Genomic DNA, 12,523 nt, shown 5'->3' on the forward strand with positions numbered 1-12,523 from the left:
AGGGTCTGGTTCCTTTGTTCCAACACTGTCTGCGAGAAGCAAAAAAAAGTCTTTCCAGTGAGGGGCCTGCCAATTCCTTGTGATAAGCCCTCTTTTCTTCCCCGCAACAATTTTAAGTTTTAATGTTCATGTGGCGAAATATAGGTCTCATTCTTGGTAGCTGGGGGTCTGCATGACAGGGGTCTTAGATTACAGTATGTGGGGGAGTCTGGACAAACTGCTAACTCCGAAGGAGCTGACAAAGGCTGTCAGGTTCTTTGTGACAAGTTAGACCCCAGAAGCGACGGCTTACTGGTCGAGTTGAATTCGACTCTGTGGGACTGGATTGGCACAGACCTGCAGGAAGTGTACGACAGTATGCTTCTGGCTGGTAGCATGTCAGAATCCATGAGGAAAGGCATCATCATCCTCATCTTCAAGTGGAAGGGGGAGAGGGAGGAAATCAGAAGTTTGCAGCCCATCACTTTGCTTAATGTAGACTATAAAATTCTGTCTAAGGTCATCGCCAAGTTTGCTCTGGAATTGGTGATCTACTCTGATCAGACCTGTACTGTACTATAATTGGATCCGACTGCTCTACAAACATCAATAGTGCAGTTTCAATCAATAGGTGGGAATTGGAAAGTTTTCCAATCAAACCTGGAGTTGGCAAGGCTATTCTCTCTCTCCTGTCTTGTTCGCCTGCTGCCTTTTGCCGAGTCCATCAGGAAGGACACAGAGGGGAGAGAGAGAGAGGGGAGAGAGATAGACACAGAGAGGTCAGAGACAGAGAGAGAGGTACAGAGAGAGTAGAGAGGGTGAGAGATAGACACAGAGAGGGCAAGAGAGAGAGAGAGATGGTCACAGAAAGGGTAGAGAGAGATAGACACAGAAAGGAGAGAGAGAGAGACAGAGAGGGCAGAGACAGAGCGAGATGGACACAGAGAGGGTAGTGGGGAGTGAGATAGACACAAAGAGGGGAGAGAGAGAGAGGGGGAGAGAGAGATAGACACAGGGAGGGGAGAAAAAGAGAGACAGGAGAGAGGAGAGAGGTAGGCACAGAGAGGGGAGAGAGACACAGAGAGTGGAGAGACGGAAGAAAAAGAGAGGGGGAGAGAGATAGACACAGAGGGGAGTGAGAGAGGGAAGAAAGAGATTGACACAGAAAGGGCAGAGAGAGGAGGCAGATAGGCACAGAGAGGGGACAGAGGCACAGAGAGGGGACAGAGACACACACAGAGAGGGGAGAAAGGGAAGAAAGAGAGAGGAGAGAGAGATAGACACAGAGAGGGGAGAGATAGAGGGGGAGAGAGAGGGACACAGAGGCAAGAAGCAAGAGAGGGGAGACAGATGGACACAAGAGAGGAGAGAGAGAGGGATGTGAGAGATGGACACAGAAGAGGGAGAGGGTTGGACACAGAGAGAGGGAACAGTCCTCAAACATTAACTGTGCTTCTCTCTCCACAGATACTGCCAGACCTGCTGAGTCTTTCCAGCAATTTCTGTTTTTATTTCAGTTTTCCAGCATCTGCAGTATTTTGCTTTCACTTTATGTAGTCATATTTGAACTGTTATGTAATCTGCTGTTACAAATTTTATGAATAAAGTATATTTTTTTGAAAAAAAAGTTGACTGTCCCTTTCTAAGCATCAATGGTGAAACTATCTGTGTCGAAGAGCGGCGAATGTCCTGTGTGGATTTCTTAAAAGTTCAGCCTATTCCTATATTTATGTAAACATTATTTTTCCAGTTCTATAAAAAATAAAACATGACCACACAGTAAAGTGTCATTGTGCTTGAAGAACAAATGTAATTCAAAACCTAAAATAACAATACTTTGACTTTGCAATTGTTACTTTATTTTAAAGTCTTGCTGACTACACAACAGAACACAACAGATAATAATAAAAGTATCCCAGCTCCCAACGTATTGTTCATTATGGGTTAAGTCATTGTTAGAGCACTGTGTGTGCAGTTTTGAGCAAGCCATTATAGAAAGGATGTTATAGCCATGGAGAGGAGAGGAGAAAGTATAGATTCACTATGGTGTTGCTAGGGGTGGGAACTATAGTTATGGGGAGAGACCTGAAATTTGTGAATGTGTCTGAATGCAGCAGATACAGCTAACAAGAAATTAATACACATTATTAGATTTATGAATGACTTTGATAAGGTAAATAGGACAAGACTATTTTTTCTGTTTGGGAAGTCAGTGAACAGAACATAAGGAGTGTCACGCGTGGGTGGCCGGTGAGGAGAGCATTGGAATAGTCAAGTATTGAAGTACCAAAGCCATGGACGAAGGTTCCAGCAGCAGATGAGCTGAGTCAGGGATGGAGTCAAGTGATGGTACAGAGGTGGAAATAGATGGTGGGAGTCTCATCCTGAGATCAAGCATGATGCTGAGGTTGTGAACAATCTGCTTCAGCCTCAGGCAGTTTCCAGGGAGAGAAAGAATTGCATTTGTGGAGCACTTTTCATAATCACCAGACTTTTCAAAGCACTTTATAGCCCAAGACATACTTTTGACAAGTAGTCACTGTTGTAATGTCAGAAACACAACAGCCAATTTGTACGCAGCACACCCGCGCAAACAGCAAAGTGATGATGACCAGATAATCTGTTTTTGTGATGTTCATTGAGGCATGAATATCAGCTGGGAATAAGTACACAGCTCTTATTTAAAATGGTGCCATGGGATCTTATATACTCAGCCTTAGTTTAACACCGCATGAAAAGGCAGCACAACATTTCCTTGACACTGCTCTGTGTCTTGATTTTTGCACTCAAGCCTGGAGTGGATCTTGAATTCAGGAACTTATGACTCAGAGGTGAGATTGCTACCAACTGCACCACAGCTGAGAGTTGACAGCTAGGGAATGAATAATAAAAGCAAAATACTGCGGATGCTGGAAATTTGAAATGAAAACAAGAAATGCTGGAAATAGCAGGTCTGGCAGCATCTGTGGAGAGAGAAGCAGAGTTAATATTTCAGGGCAGTGACCCTTCTTCAGAATGGTTCTGAAGAAGGGTCACTGACCTGAAACGTTATCTCAGCTTCTCTCTCCACAGATGCTGCCAGACCTGCAGAGTATTTCCAGCATTTCTTGTTTTTATAGCTAGGGAATGAAGTTTGTCATGAGGACCCAAGACAATGGCTTTGGTCTCCCAATATTTTAACTGGAGGATCTTTCGGCTTATCCAATACTTGATGTCAGACACGCTGTCTGACAATTTAGAGGCAGTTGAGTGTTTGAGGGAAGTGGTGGAGAGGTAGAGCTGGGTGTCATCAGCACATATGTGGAAACTGATGTGTTTTTGGATGATGTTGCGGAGGGGTAACATGTAGCTATCCACAGCTTTCTGTATCTCTCCATATCGCTTCATCCTTGGTATCTCTCTCCCACTGTCCTAACTCACAGCTTTAGCAACCCCCCTCTGTTGGATATTCTCAGTATCACACAGTCTTCACACACATTTAGCAGCCTCCCTATTCACACACAGTTTTCACTCACACATTTATCAACCTCCCTCTATCAGATATTCTCTGTAACTCACATGAAACCAATGAGACGTCGTATTAATCTTTAAGGTGTTTGACAGGGTATGTGTGGAGTTGAGGCAAGGAAATCGTTCAGTACGTGAGCTTTAACGTAAATGCATTTTATTTAAACAGGCTATTATACAGAACATACACCTTGCAGCGGTGAAGCAGGTTCAAAGATGAGCAATGACATGTCCAAATGCCTTTACATTTGACATCCAGTTGTTCCAAGATCGGCAATGAACTTTTCCAGTTTCTCACAGGTGCTTCTGGCTTTCGTGGCTTTGCATTTGTCTGCTGGTGGTATCTCTTCTATCCAAGAGTTTGAGTCAAGAACGTACTGTATACTGTGTGTGTATGTTTGTTTGTTTGTTGTGGGGTGGGGGTGTAGGGAGACACAAAGAAAGACATAAGGATGAGAATCATTCAGATGAATATGACCTTCTGGCACCTTTTGTGATTCCAGTACCTCCTAAAGTGTTTTATAGATAATTAATTACATTTGAAGTGCAGTTACTATTGTAATGTAGGAAATATGCACCCAATTTGCACACAGCCAGATCCCAGAAGCAACAATGTAATAACCAGATAATCTGGTTTTAGTGATGCTGAAGCTTGTGTCAAATGCATGGATCTTAATAATGTCATCCAGTTTGTAACGATTTAGCAAGATTATCAACATCTTACTTACTTTCTATTTGCATCCTTGGTCTTGCCATCCTTTCCCATTAAGAGGTACGATTTATGAAGCTGAAGTTTCAGTGGGCACGCATTCCGTTTGAGGAAGTGCCGGATATCATTCACCATAATACTCTCATCGCTTGCTATTTTAAAGAGGAGAGAATGTAAGATGTTTGTGATCTTCATTTTACGGAACCATCCACAGAATGTAGGGCCGAATTAAACCGCCGTTTGTTGAACTATTCCAGCAGAACGCTCAGAAAGCTGCATAATAGGAGTCATGACTAGTCACAGACCTGAAGGGTTAACTCTGTTACTCATCACAGACACTGCCTGACGAGCTTAGTTTTTCCGACATTCCAGAATCCACAGTACTTTGCTTTAGTTTGACCGAAGTTGTTACTGGTCACATAGCAAATCTCAACACTGTGTTGGATTAAGGTTCATGATTGCCACTTCTTTTAAGGCCATATCAAAATGAACGATTGATTACTCTCCGATATCATCTTATGGCGGTAAATTAAGTTAGGAATTTAATCTTTTTTTTCGTACTGCTTACCAATTTTCACGTGCAACTGATTGGCTTTATATTGTGAGTCTTCAAGAATATCAGCAAATGGAAATTTGACTACCCTGGCTTCAAACATTAGTTAGTAGACTCAAAGACTTGTGTGTTTGAACCTATTTCACGCCCAGGGGTTAAGTTCTCCTTTTGGGCGTCTGGAGTGGTGCTAAAATGAAATGGGTAGCAAAATACGGTGGCTGCTGGGAATCCAAAACAAAATCGGAAAGCATTTGGTAAACACTGAACAGGTCAGGGAACACCCGCTGTTTACAACATGCCCTTCCTTTCTTTTAGCTTTACGGCCACTCCACGGATACTGCCTGACCTGCTGAGTGTTTCCAGCATTTGTTCGACGAGAAAGTAATCAGGGCGCCTGCTTTATCTGAGCACGAGTACAAAGCGGAAAATAGAGGCGGTGGGGGGGAATTGGCTTTAATTTCAATGGTGGTGAAATCGGATATGCATCAGTCGCCTGTTACCACCTCTGCCACCTAGAAGGACAAGAGCAGCAGATGCATGGGAACATCACCAGCTGCAAGTTCCCCTCCAAGCCACACACCATCCTGACTTGGAACTATATCGCCATTTCTTCACTGTTGCTGGGTCAAAATCCTGGAACTCCCTTCCTAACAGCACTATGGGTGTACTCAACTCACATGGACTGCAGTGGTTCAAGAAGGCAGCTTACCACCACCTTCTCAAGGGCAATAAGGGATGGGCAATAAATGCTGGTCTAGCCAGAGATGCCCACATCCCATGAATGAATAAAAAACATGCTCCACCATTATTTAGTTGCTTTGAATTCAACAGAGGTAAATCTCTGGCGTGTGGTAAAATGGAGGTCAAAATCAATTCTGCCCACTTTAGGGCGGCATTATTTGTTTTTCGTTACTTACCAAGTTTGATTCGTTTTATGATGGAAACCTTATAGACGTCGAAGTTTCCTGTATTACTGATGCCTGACACAGTGACAATAAATGCTGGAAAGACATTTGAGGAAATCAATCGTTAGAAATTTATTTTTAAAGTGTTGAATTGAATTTACTGAGAAATGTCAAAGAGTATATAAAGCAGATTTTAATTATTTCTGCCAAAGCCAAACTAGCCTGTATAATGTATAAATAATATGTGTTTATTATACAGTTCCCCTCCAAGACCCCTCCACCATCTTGACTTGGAATTATATCACCATTCCTTCACTGTCGCTGGATCAAAATCCTGGAACTCCCTTCCTAACAGCACTGTAGGCGTACTACACCCCAAGGACTGCAGCGGTTCAAGAAGGCAGCTCACCACCCCCTTCTGAGGGACAATTAGGGATGGGCAATAAATGCTGGCCTTGCCAGCGATGCTCACATCCCATAAATAATAATAAAAAAGGCTAAATAGTTTTGACAGAAATATATTCTGCTGTGAAACTGAACCACAGAATTATTACTGCACAGAAGGAGGCCATTCAGCCCGTCGTGTCTGCACTGGCTCTCTGAAAGTGCAATGTACCTAGTACCACTCCCCCCACCTTCTCCCCGTAAGCCTGCACATTCTTCCTTTTCAGATAACAATTCAATCCCCTCTTAAATGCCTCAATTGAATCTGTCTCCACCACACTCTCAGGCAGTGTATTCCAGATCCTGTTATTCACTGCTGCCAGAGATTTCAGGAAAAACTTCCAGGGGCAATCTTTTATCTAAAACTAAATAACCTGCTTCTTAAGATACATAACAGTGAGTTGGTTACAAAGGAGTTGCACCCCAACTTAATAAATAACAGGACAAAAATTAATGGGGTGAAATTTCACAGCGCCGTTCTCTGCTTGAGTGTCACCTTTAACATTACTGTAGAGACTGTGTTGAGTCATTCAACTTAAACAATATCAGTAATAAACATCAGTCAGGATCATTTTCAAATGCTTGGCAAAAAGACATTTCAGAAGAAGAAATATGCCATCTGACCGCTATCTCTTAGCAACAAAATAAAGATTCACCGCGATCGTTACTCTTCTTGTGAAAATAAGTAATGCATTACTTTAAAATTTCTACCTGAGTCCAGGGGACACAATTTTAACTCGAGATTTTAACTCAAACAAAACCCATTCAGTTATAGAGAGTTAAAATTGGGCTCAAGGGTGAACAATGTAATAGTGAGTCTCACACTGCTTTTCCCTGTTGCACAGACATTGCAACTCCAGCTTCTAAATAAAAGATTTTATCGAGTAGTGTTGTGCGTTTGACCTTTTCAGAACTATTCAAATGAGCTTTGTGATGTTTTACTGTTAAAAATGGACTGATAATCCTTTCGTCTCTTGTGAGATATTACAAGCAGACTTGGGGCAGTATAACTACCAGCTTGTTTAGATCAAATAGGCAGACACTGGAGTTTTGACAGAAGTGTTAAACGTGAAAGATTTAGTTGGTAAAGTTAAGAACATAAAAACATAAGAAATAGGAGCAGGATTAGGCCATTCGGCCCCTCAAGCCTGCCCCGCCATTCAATAAGATCATGGCTGATCTGCCCCAGATCTCAACTCCTCTTTCGTGCCAGTTCCTCATAGCCCTCAACTCTCTGATACTTCAAAAATCCATCTACCTCTTCTTGAAACACTTTCAGTGATCTAGCCTCCACAACTCTCTGGGGTAAAGAATTCAAGACAGTCACTACCCTCTGAGAGAAGAAATTCCTTTGCATCTCAGTTTTAAATGAGTGTCCCCTTATTCTGTAATTATGCCCCCTAGTTCAAGATTCCCCCACTAGTGGAGACATCTTCTCAACATCTACCTTGTCAAGCCCCCTCAGAATCTTGTATGTCTCAATAAGATCACCCCTAATTCTTCTAAACTCTAATAAAGGCCTAACCAGTTTAGCCTTTCTTGTTAAGTTAACCCCTTCATCCCAGGAATCAGCCTAGTGAATCTCTTTTGAACTGCTTTCAATGCCAGTATATCCTTTCTTAAATACAGGGACCAAAACTATACTCAGTACTTCAGGTGCTGCCTCACCAACACCCTGTACAGTTGTAACAAGACTTCCCTATTTTTAAACTCTAACCTCCTAGCAATAAAGGCCAACATTCCATTTGCCTTCTTAATTACCTGCTGCACCTGCATGCTAACTTTTTGTGTTTCATGCACAAGAACACCCAGATCCCTCTGTACTGCACTATTTTAGGAGTCCCTCTCCATTTAAATAATAGTCTGCCTTTTGATTCTTCCTACCAAAGTGCATGACCTCACACTTCCCTACATTAAACTCCACCTGCCAAGTTTTTCCCACTTACTCAACCAAGCTATATCCCCTTGCAGATTCCTTATGTCCTCATCACAACATGCCCTCCCACCTATTTTTGTATTGTCAGCAAGTTGGATATATTACACTCTGCCCCCTCCTCCAAGTCATGAATATAGATAGTAAATAATTGAGGGGAGGCAGTGGTATAGTGGTAATGTAATTAAACTAGTAATCCAGAGGACAGGTGAATGCTCTGGGGGCATGTGTTCAAATCCCACCGTAGCAGAAATTTGGATTCAGTTAATAAATCTGGAATTAAAAGATAGTTTAATGTGACCATGACAATTGTTGTAAAGCCCATCTGATTCACTAATGTCCCTTTAGGGAACAAAATCTGCTGTCCTTACCTGTCTGGCCTACATGTGACCCCAGACCCATAGCAATGTGGTTGATTTAAAATGCCCTCTGAAATGGCCTAGCAATCCACTCAGATCAAGGGCAGTTAGGGATGGGCAATAAATGCTGGCCTAGCCAGCGTCACCCACATCCCACAAATGAATAATTTTTAAAAACTGTTAGGGAGGAGAGGTCCCTCATTCATAGAAATCTGCCAGAGGCTGTGTATCAACTATTAATGGCTTTCGAAACAATGCTATTTGCAAATCTAGCATTTTATAGCAGAGCACTGATAAGTGATGCATACATCCGTTCACAAGCTACTGTAGCATAATCTGTGTCCAATCTCAATATTCTCAAACTGAGGAATTCTGGAGCATTTACCGTATTCTACAATTGGATGGTAGCAGGCAAAATGCATCCGTGCGTCTCTGGCTACATCTGGGGAGAAGGTTCTCTTGATGCGAGGGCAGTGACCTGAGAGAGAGAGCAAAGAGATCCATGGATACGTCCGACAGCCTATTGTGCCATTGAATGGATTATTTGGCAACTGTCACTTTTGTGAATGATCATAGGAAATAGGAGTAGGCCATCGAGCCTGGCAGCTCATTTACCTGTATGCCATTTTCCCCCTCTATCCCCATATCCCTTGATATCATTAGTATCCAGAAATCTATCGATTTCTGTCTTGCACATGCTCAATGATTGAGCTCCCACACCCCTCTGGGGTAGAGAATTCCACAGATTCACCACCCTCCGCATCTCAGTCTTAAATGGCCTGCCCCTTATTCTGAGACTGTGTCCCCTGGTTCTAGATTCGCCAGCCAGAGGAAACATCCTATCCGCATCCACCCTGTCGCACCTTGTAAGAATTTTGTAAGTTTCAATGAAATCACCTCTTATTCATGGAAACCCTAGAGAATACAAGCCCAGTTTTTGCAATCACTCCTCATAAAATCCTGTCATCCCAGGAATTCAAATGTGGGAATTTGTCCGTTTGTGCGAAGAAATCTGAACAGAAATAAATTGGTCGCTGTTCTTAAATAGAACAGCAAGTCAGTCAAACAGCTATTTTGCGCCAACAAATTTACAACATTAGGGAAGGAGCAGAAATAAAGTTTCCACACAATATCGTGAAAAGAACGGCAAGAGCTACGGGTCAACCTGCTAAAGTTGAGAAGGGGGATGGAAAGTTTATTTTTTTATTTATTTAGAGATACAGCACTGAAACAGGCCCTTCGGCCCACCGAGTCTGTGCCGACCATCAACCACCCATTTATACTAATCCTACACTAATCCCATATTCCTACCATATCCCCACCTGTCCCTATATTCCCCTACCTATACTAGGGGCAATTTATAATGGCCAATTTACCTACCAACCTGCAAGTCTGTTGGTGGTGGGAGGAAACCGGAGCACCCAGCAAAAACCCATGTGGTCACAGGGAGAACTTGCAAACTCCACACAGGCAGTACCCAGAATTGAACCCGGGTCACTAGAGCTGTGAGGCTGCGGTGTTAACCACTGCGCCACTGTGCCGCCCAATAGAGGTATCAATGCCCAACAAAATAACAAGTTCTTGATTTCAATGAACGGGAAACAATTCTAGAACCCAATAATAAGATTATACAGGGGGGTGTCCATTATTTGGGTATCCAATCTTTTTCCAGCAGAAAGGGATTTTAAAGGCAGCGAGCCATTCTTTGGTGTCCTGTGAGTCTGTGGGAGTTATTTACCACAGATGGGAACGGCTGCATGGCAATCTATCTAAACTAAAGCAAGATTACCAAGCTCCCCTTCCTTGAAATAGCTTGCACAGACTCACACAACATTCAGAACTGCCAAAATATCATGCGTGTTCTCAGCTATGGCCTGGATACATATGGAAGTCTAGGTACCAATGCAAAACGCAACAACCGGAAATGGAAAAGTTCATGTGTAACTCGGTACAGAGTTAAAAGTGATTCTCTGAGATTCTGCAGCCATCACCTCCCCGCCCCCACCCCGCCCCAACAATGCTGAAGCTATAAAAGCCTCTGACAGCACAGATCAGACTGAGACAAAAGACTAAACACTGGAGATACCTAGCTTTTTACTTTCTAATATACACTGATCGAAACGCACCTTCAGCGCATTCACAAACGTCATTTTGGCAGAGCTTGGATACGATGGTACTTTTTTCTGGAGCACTATAAAACACGGTGCATTTAGTACCTGCAATCCAAGAAACAAACCATCAGAATAGTTTGACATGCACAACTGCTATTACTGTCAAATACAGATTAACAATAATTGGGCACTATGAATTTTAACAGCTGCCAACAACAATATATAGCCACAGAGAGAGACAGAGAGAACTGTCGTTCCGTCAAGAATCAGAAAACAAGAATCGTGAGTAATTACATTGGGGCTGGAATAATTACAGTATTTTGGTGGCATGGCTCGTGTGTGTCTCAGTGTCAGCTCCGATAAATGTACAACACACAACCGGTAAAAGGAAACGATTCACTCCCATCTGGCACCGAAGGGGGGCGTGTGTGTCTTAGTGTCAGCTCCTGTCCATGTACAGTCACTGCGGGTAGAGGTGGCACGATACACCCACTGAATCACCAACCCCCGGATAATTGCGACTCATTCAAATCAGAGCAGTAACTACATTGAGGCGGAGTCTCGACTCACTTGGGTTGTAATAGTCGTAAAGTGTCGCGCTTGCTGGTTGTATTAATCCAATGGGAAAAATTTGCTTGGCACCAAAGACAACACATTCTCTGTATTCATGAACCTACAGTGGGGGGGGGGGGGGGGGGGGACAATCATAATTGTACATTCACGAACAGATACAAGTAAAATACACGACACACAATTATAGTAATCATTATCTAATACAATAAACACAAAATTATTAATTTTGCTGCACAAATAAAGAGCAATTCCTTCAAAATATTACAGTCTTCTGAGCGTTTATTTGTGCATTGCTAATATATAACATGTTTTAGAAATAACACAGCGTCCTCAATGTGCTGATTTCACTTATTTGAAATCTGGCAGGAGAAGGGAATTCCATTTGGTTTTAGGGAGCTACTATTGACCTCACTATTCTCAGGCTACTGAGGAGACAAGGTGGGACGGGCGGGTCGGGGAAAGAGGGGTGTGAGGAGGGAGTTTTTTTCCCGAGGTGACTATCCAGTAAACTTCCTGAGAAAAGCATGTATGTGTGGGCACAGGGCGAGAGACCCGTAAACAATACTGGGCTTGCCCCAACTTCTCAGGTTAGATAACTTGACAAGACTCTGCCTAGGCTCATACCAGCTGATTATCCAGTTACTCAGGGCTCGTGAAGCTGTACCAGGCGCGAAGGGGGAACAAGCATACACAAAGTGATTTACAAAATGAAACACACATGCAAACAGTGGCATTACCGTCTCAAGATACAGCAGCACTCTCCCGTCTTTAAACTCGTACGAATCGATGTATCTATCGGCAAGATTTTTTAACTGGAAAATAAATGTATTTCCAATTACTATCATTATCGTCACATCCAGTCTCTATTGATATAAACACGTTTCTTGCTGTGCAATGTAATGCAATGATGCGAGACTCCCTGTTTTATGAATGCTGGTTCCTGCACCACGTTTTTACAACCTTCCTTAGATCTGCAAAGGGAACCTCTTCATTTCTTGAAAGGACATTGATTTTAATTCGTTCGAACATTGGGCCACACTTTACAAATCTACCTGCCCCCCCAATCGCAAATTCGAGTTCCCTCCAGTTGCACTTCTGCTGCAATTCATAGTCACAGAGATACAGCACTGAAACAGGCCCTTCGGCCCACCGAGTCTGTGTCGACCAACAACCACCCATTTATACTAACCCTACAGTAATCCCATATTCCCTACCATTCTCCTACCACCTGCCGACACTTGGGGCAATTTACAATGGCCAATTTACCTATCAACCTGCAAGTCTTTGGCTGTGGGAGGAAACCGGAGCACCCGGCAAAAATCCATGTGGTCACAGGGAGAACTTGCAAACTCTGCACAGGCAGTACCCAGAATCGAACCCGGGTCGCTGGAGCTTTGATGCTTAACCACTGCGCCACTGTGCCGCCCTTAAAATTAACACCGGATTTTCA

General features: G+C 43.0%; 1 protein-coding gene across 1 annotated transcript in view; it reads right to left on the reverse strand.

Moving 5' to 3' along the window:
• Positions 1 to 3,728: 3,728 nt before the first annotated feature.
• The window catches only part of LOC137345995 (complement C4-A-like), a 120,641-nt gene continuing 111,846 nt past the window's right edge, over positions 3,729 to 12,523 (reverse strand). Inside the window, exons 36-42 of the mRNA XM_068009291.1 lie at positions 11,811 to 11,885; positions 11,071 to 11,173; positions 10,516 to 10,605; positions 8,775 to 8,867; positions 5,666 to 5,749; positions 4,215 to 4,347; positions 3,729 to 3,870 (exon numbers count right to left, since the gene is read on the reverse strand). Coding sequence (XP_067865392.1) covers positions 3,729 to 3,870; positions 4,215 to 4,347; positions 5,666 to 5,749; positions 8,775 to 8,867; positions 10,516 to 10,605; positions 11,071 to 11,173; positions 11,811 to 11,885 — 720 coding nt within the window. The remainder of the gene's footprint in view (positions 3,871 to 4,214; positions 4,348 to 5,665; positions 5,750 to 8,774; positions 8,868 to 10,515; positions 10,606 to 11,070; positions 11,174 to 11,810; positions 11,886 to 12,523) is intronic.

The sequence above is a fragment of the Heterodontus francisci genome, chromosome 29 (genome assembly GCF_036365525.1).
Source record: "Heterodontus francisci isolate sHetFra1 chromosome 29, sHetFra1.hap1, whole genome shotgun sequence".
NCBI classification, from domain to species: Eukaryota; Metazoa; Chordata; class Chondrichthyes; order Heterodontiformes; family Heterodontidae; genus Heterodontus; species Heterodontus francisci.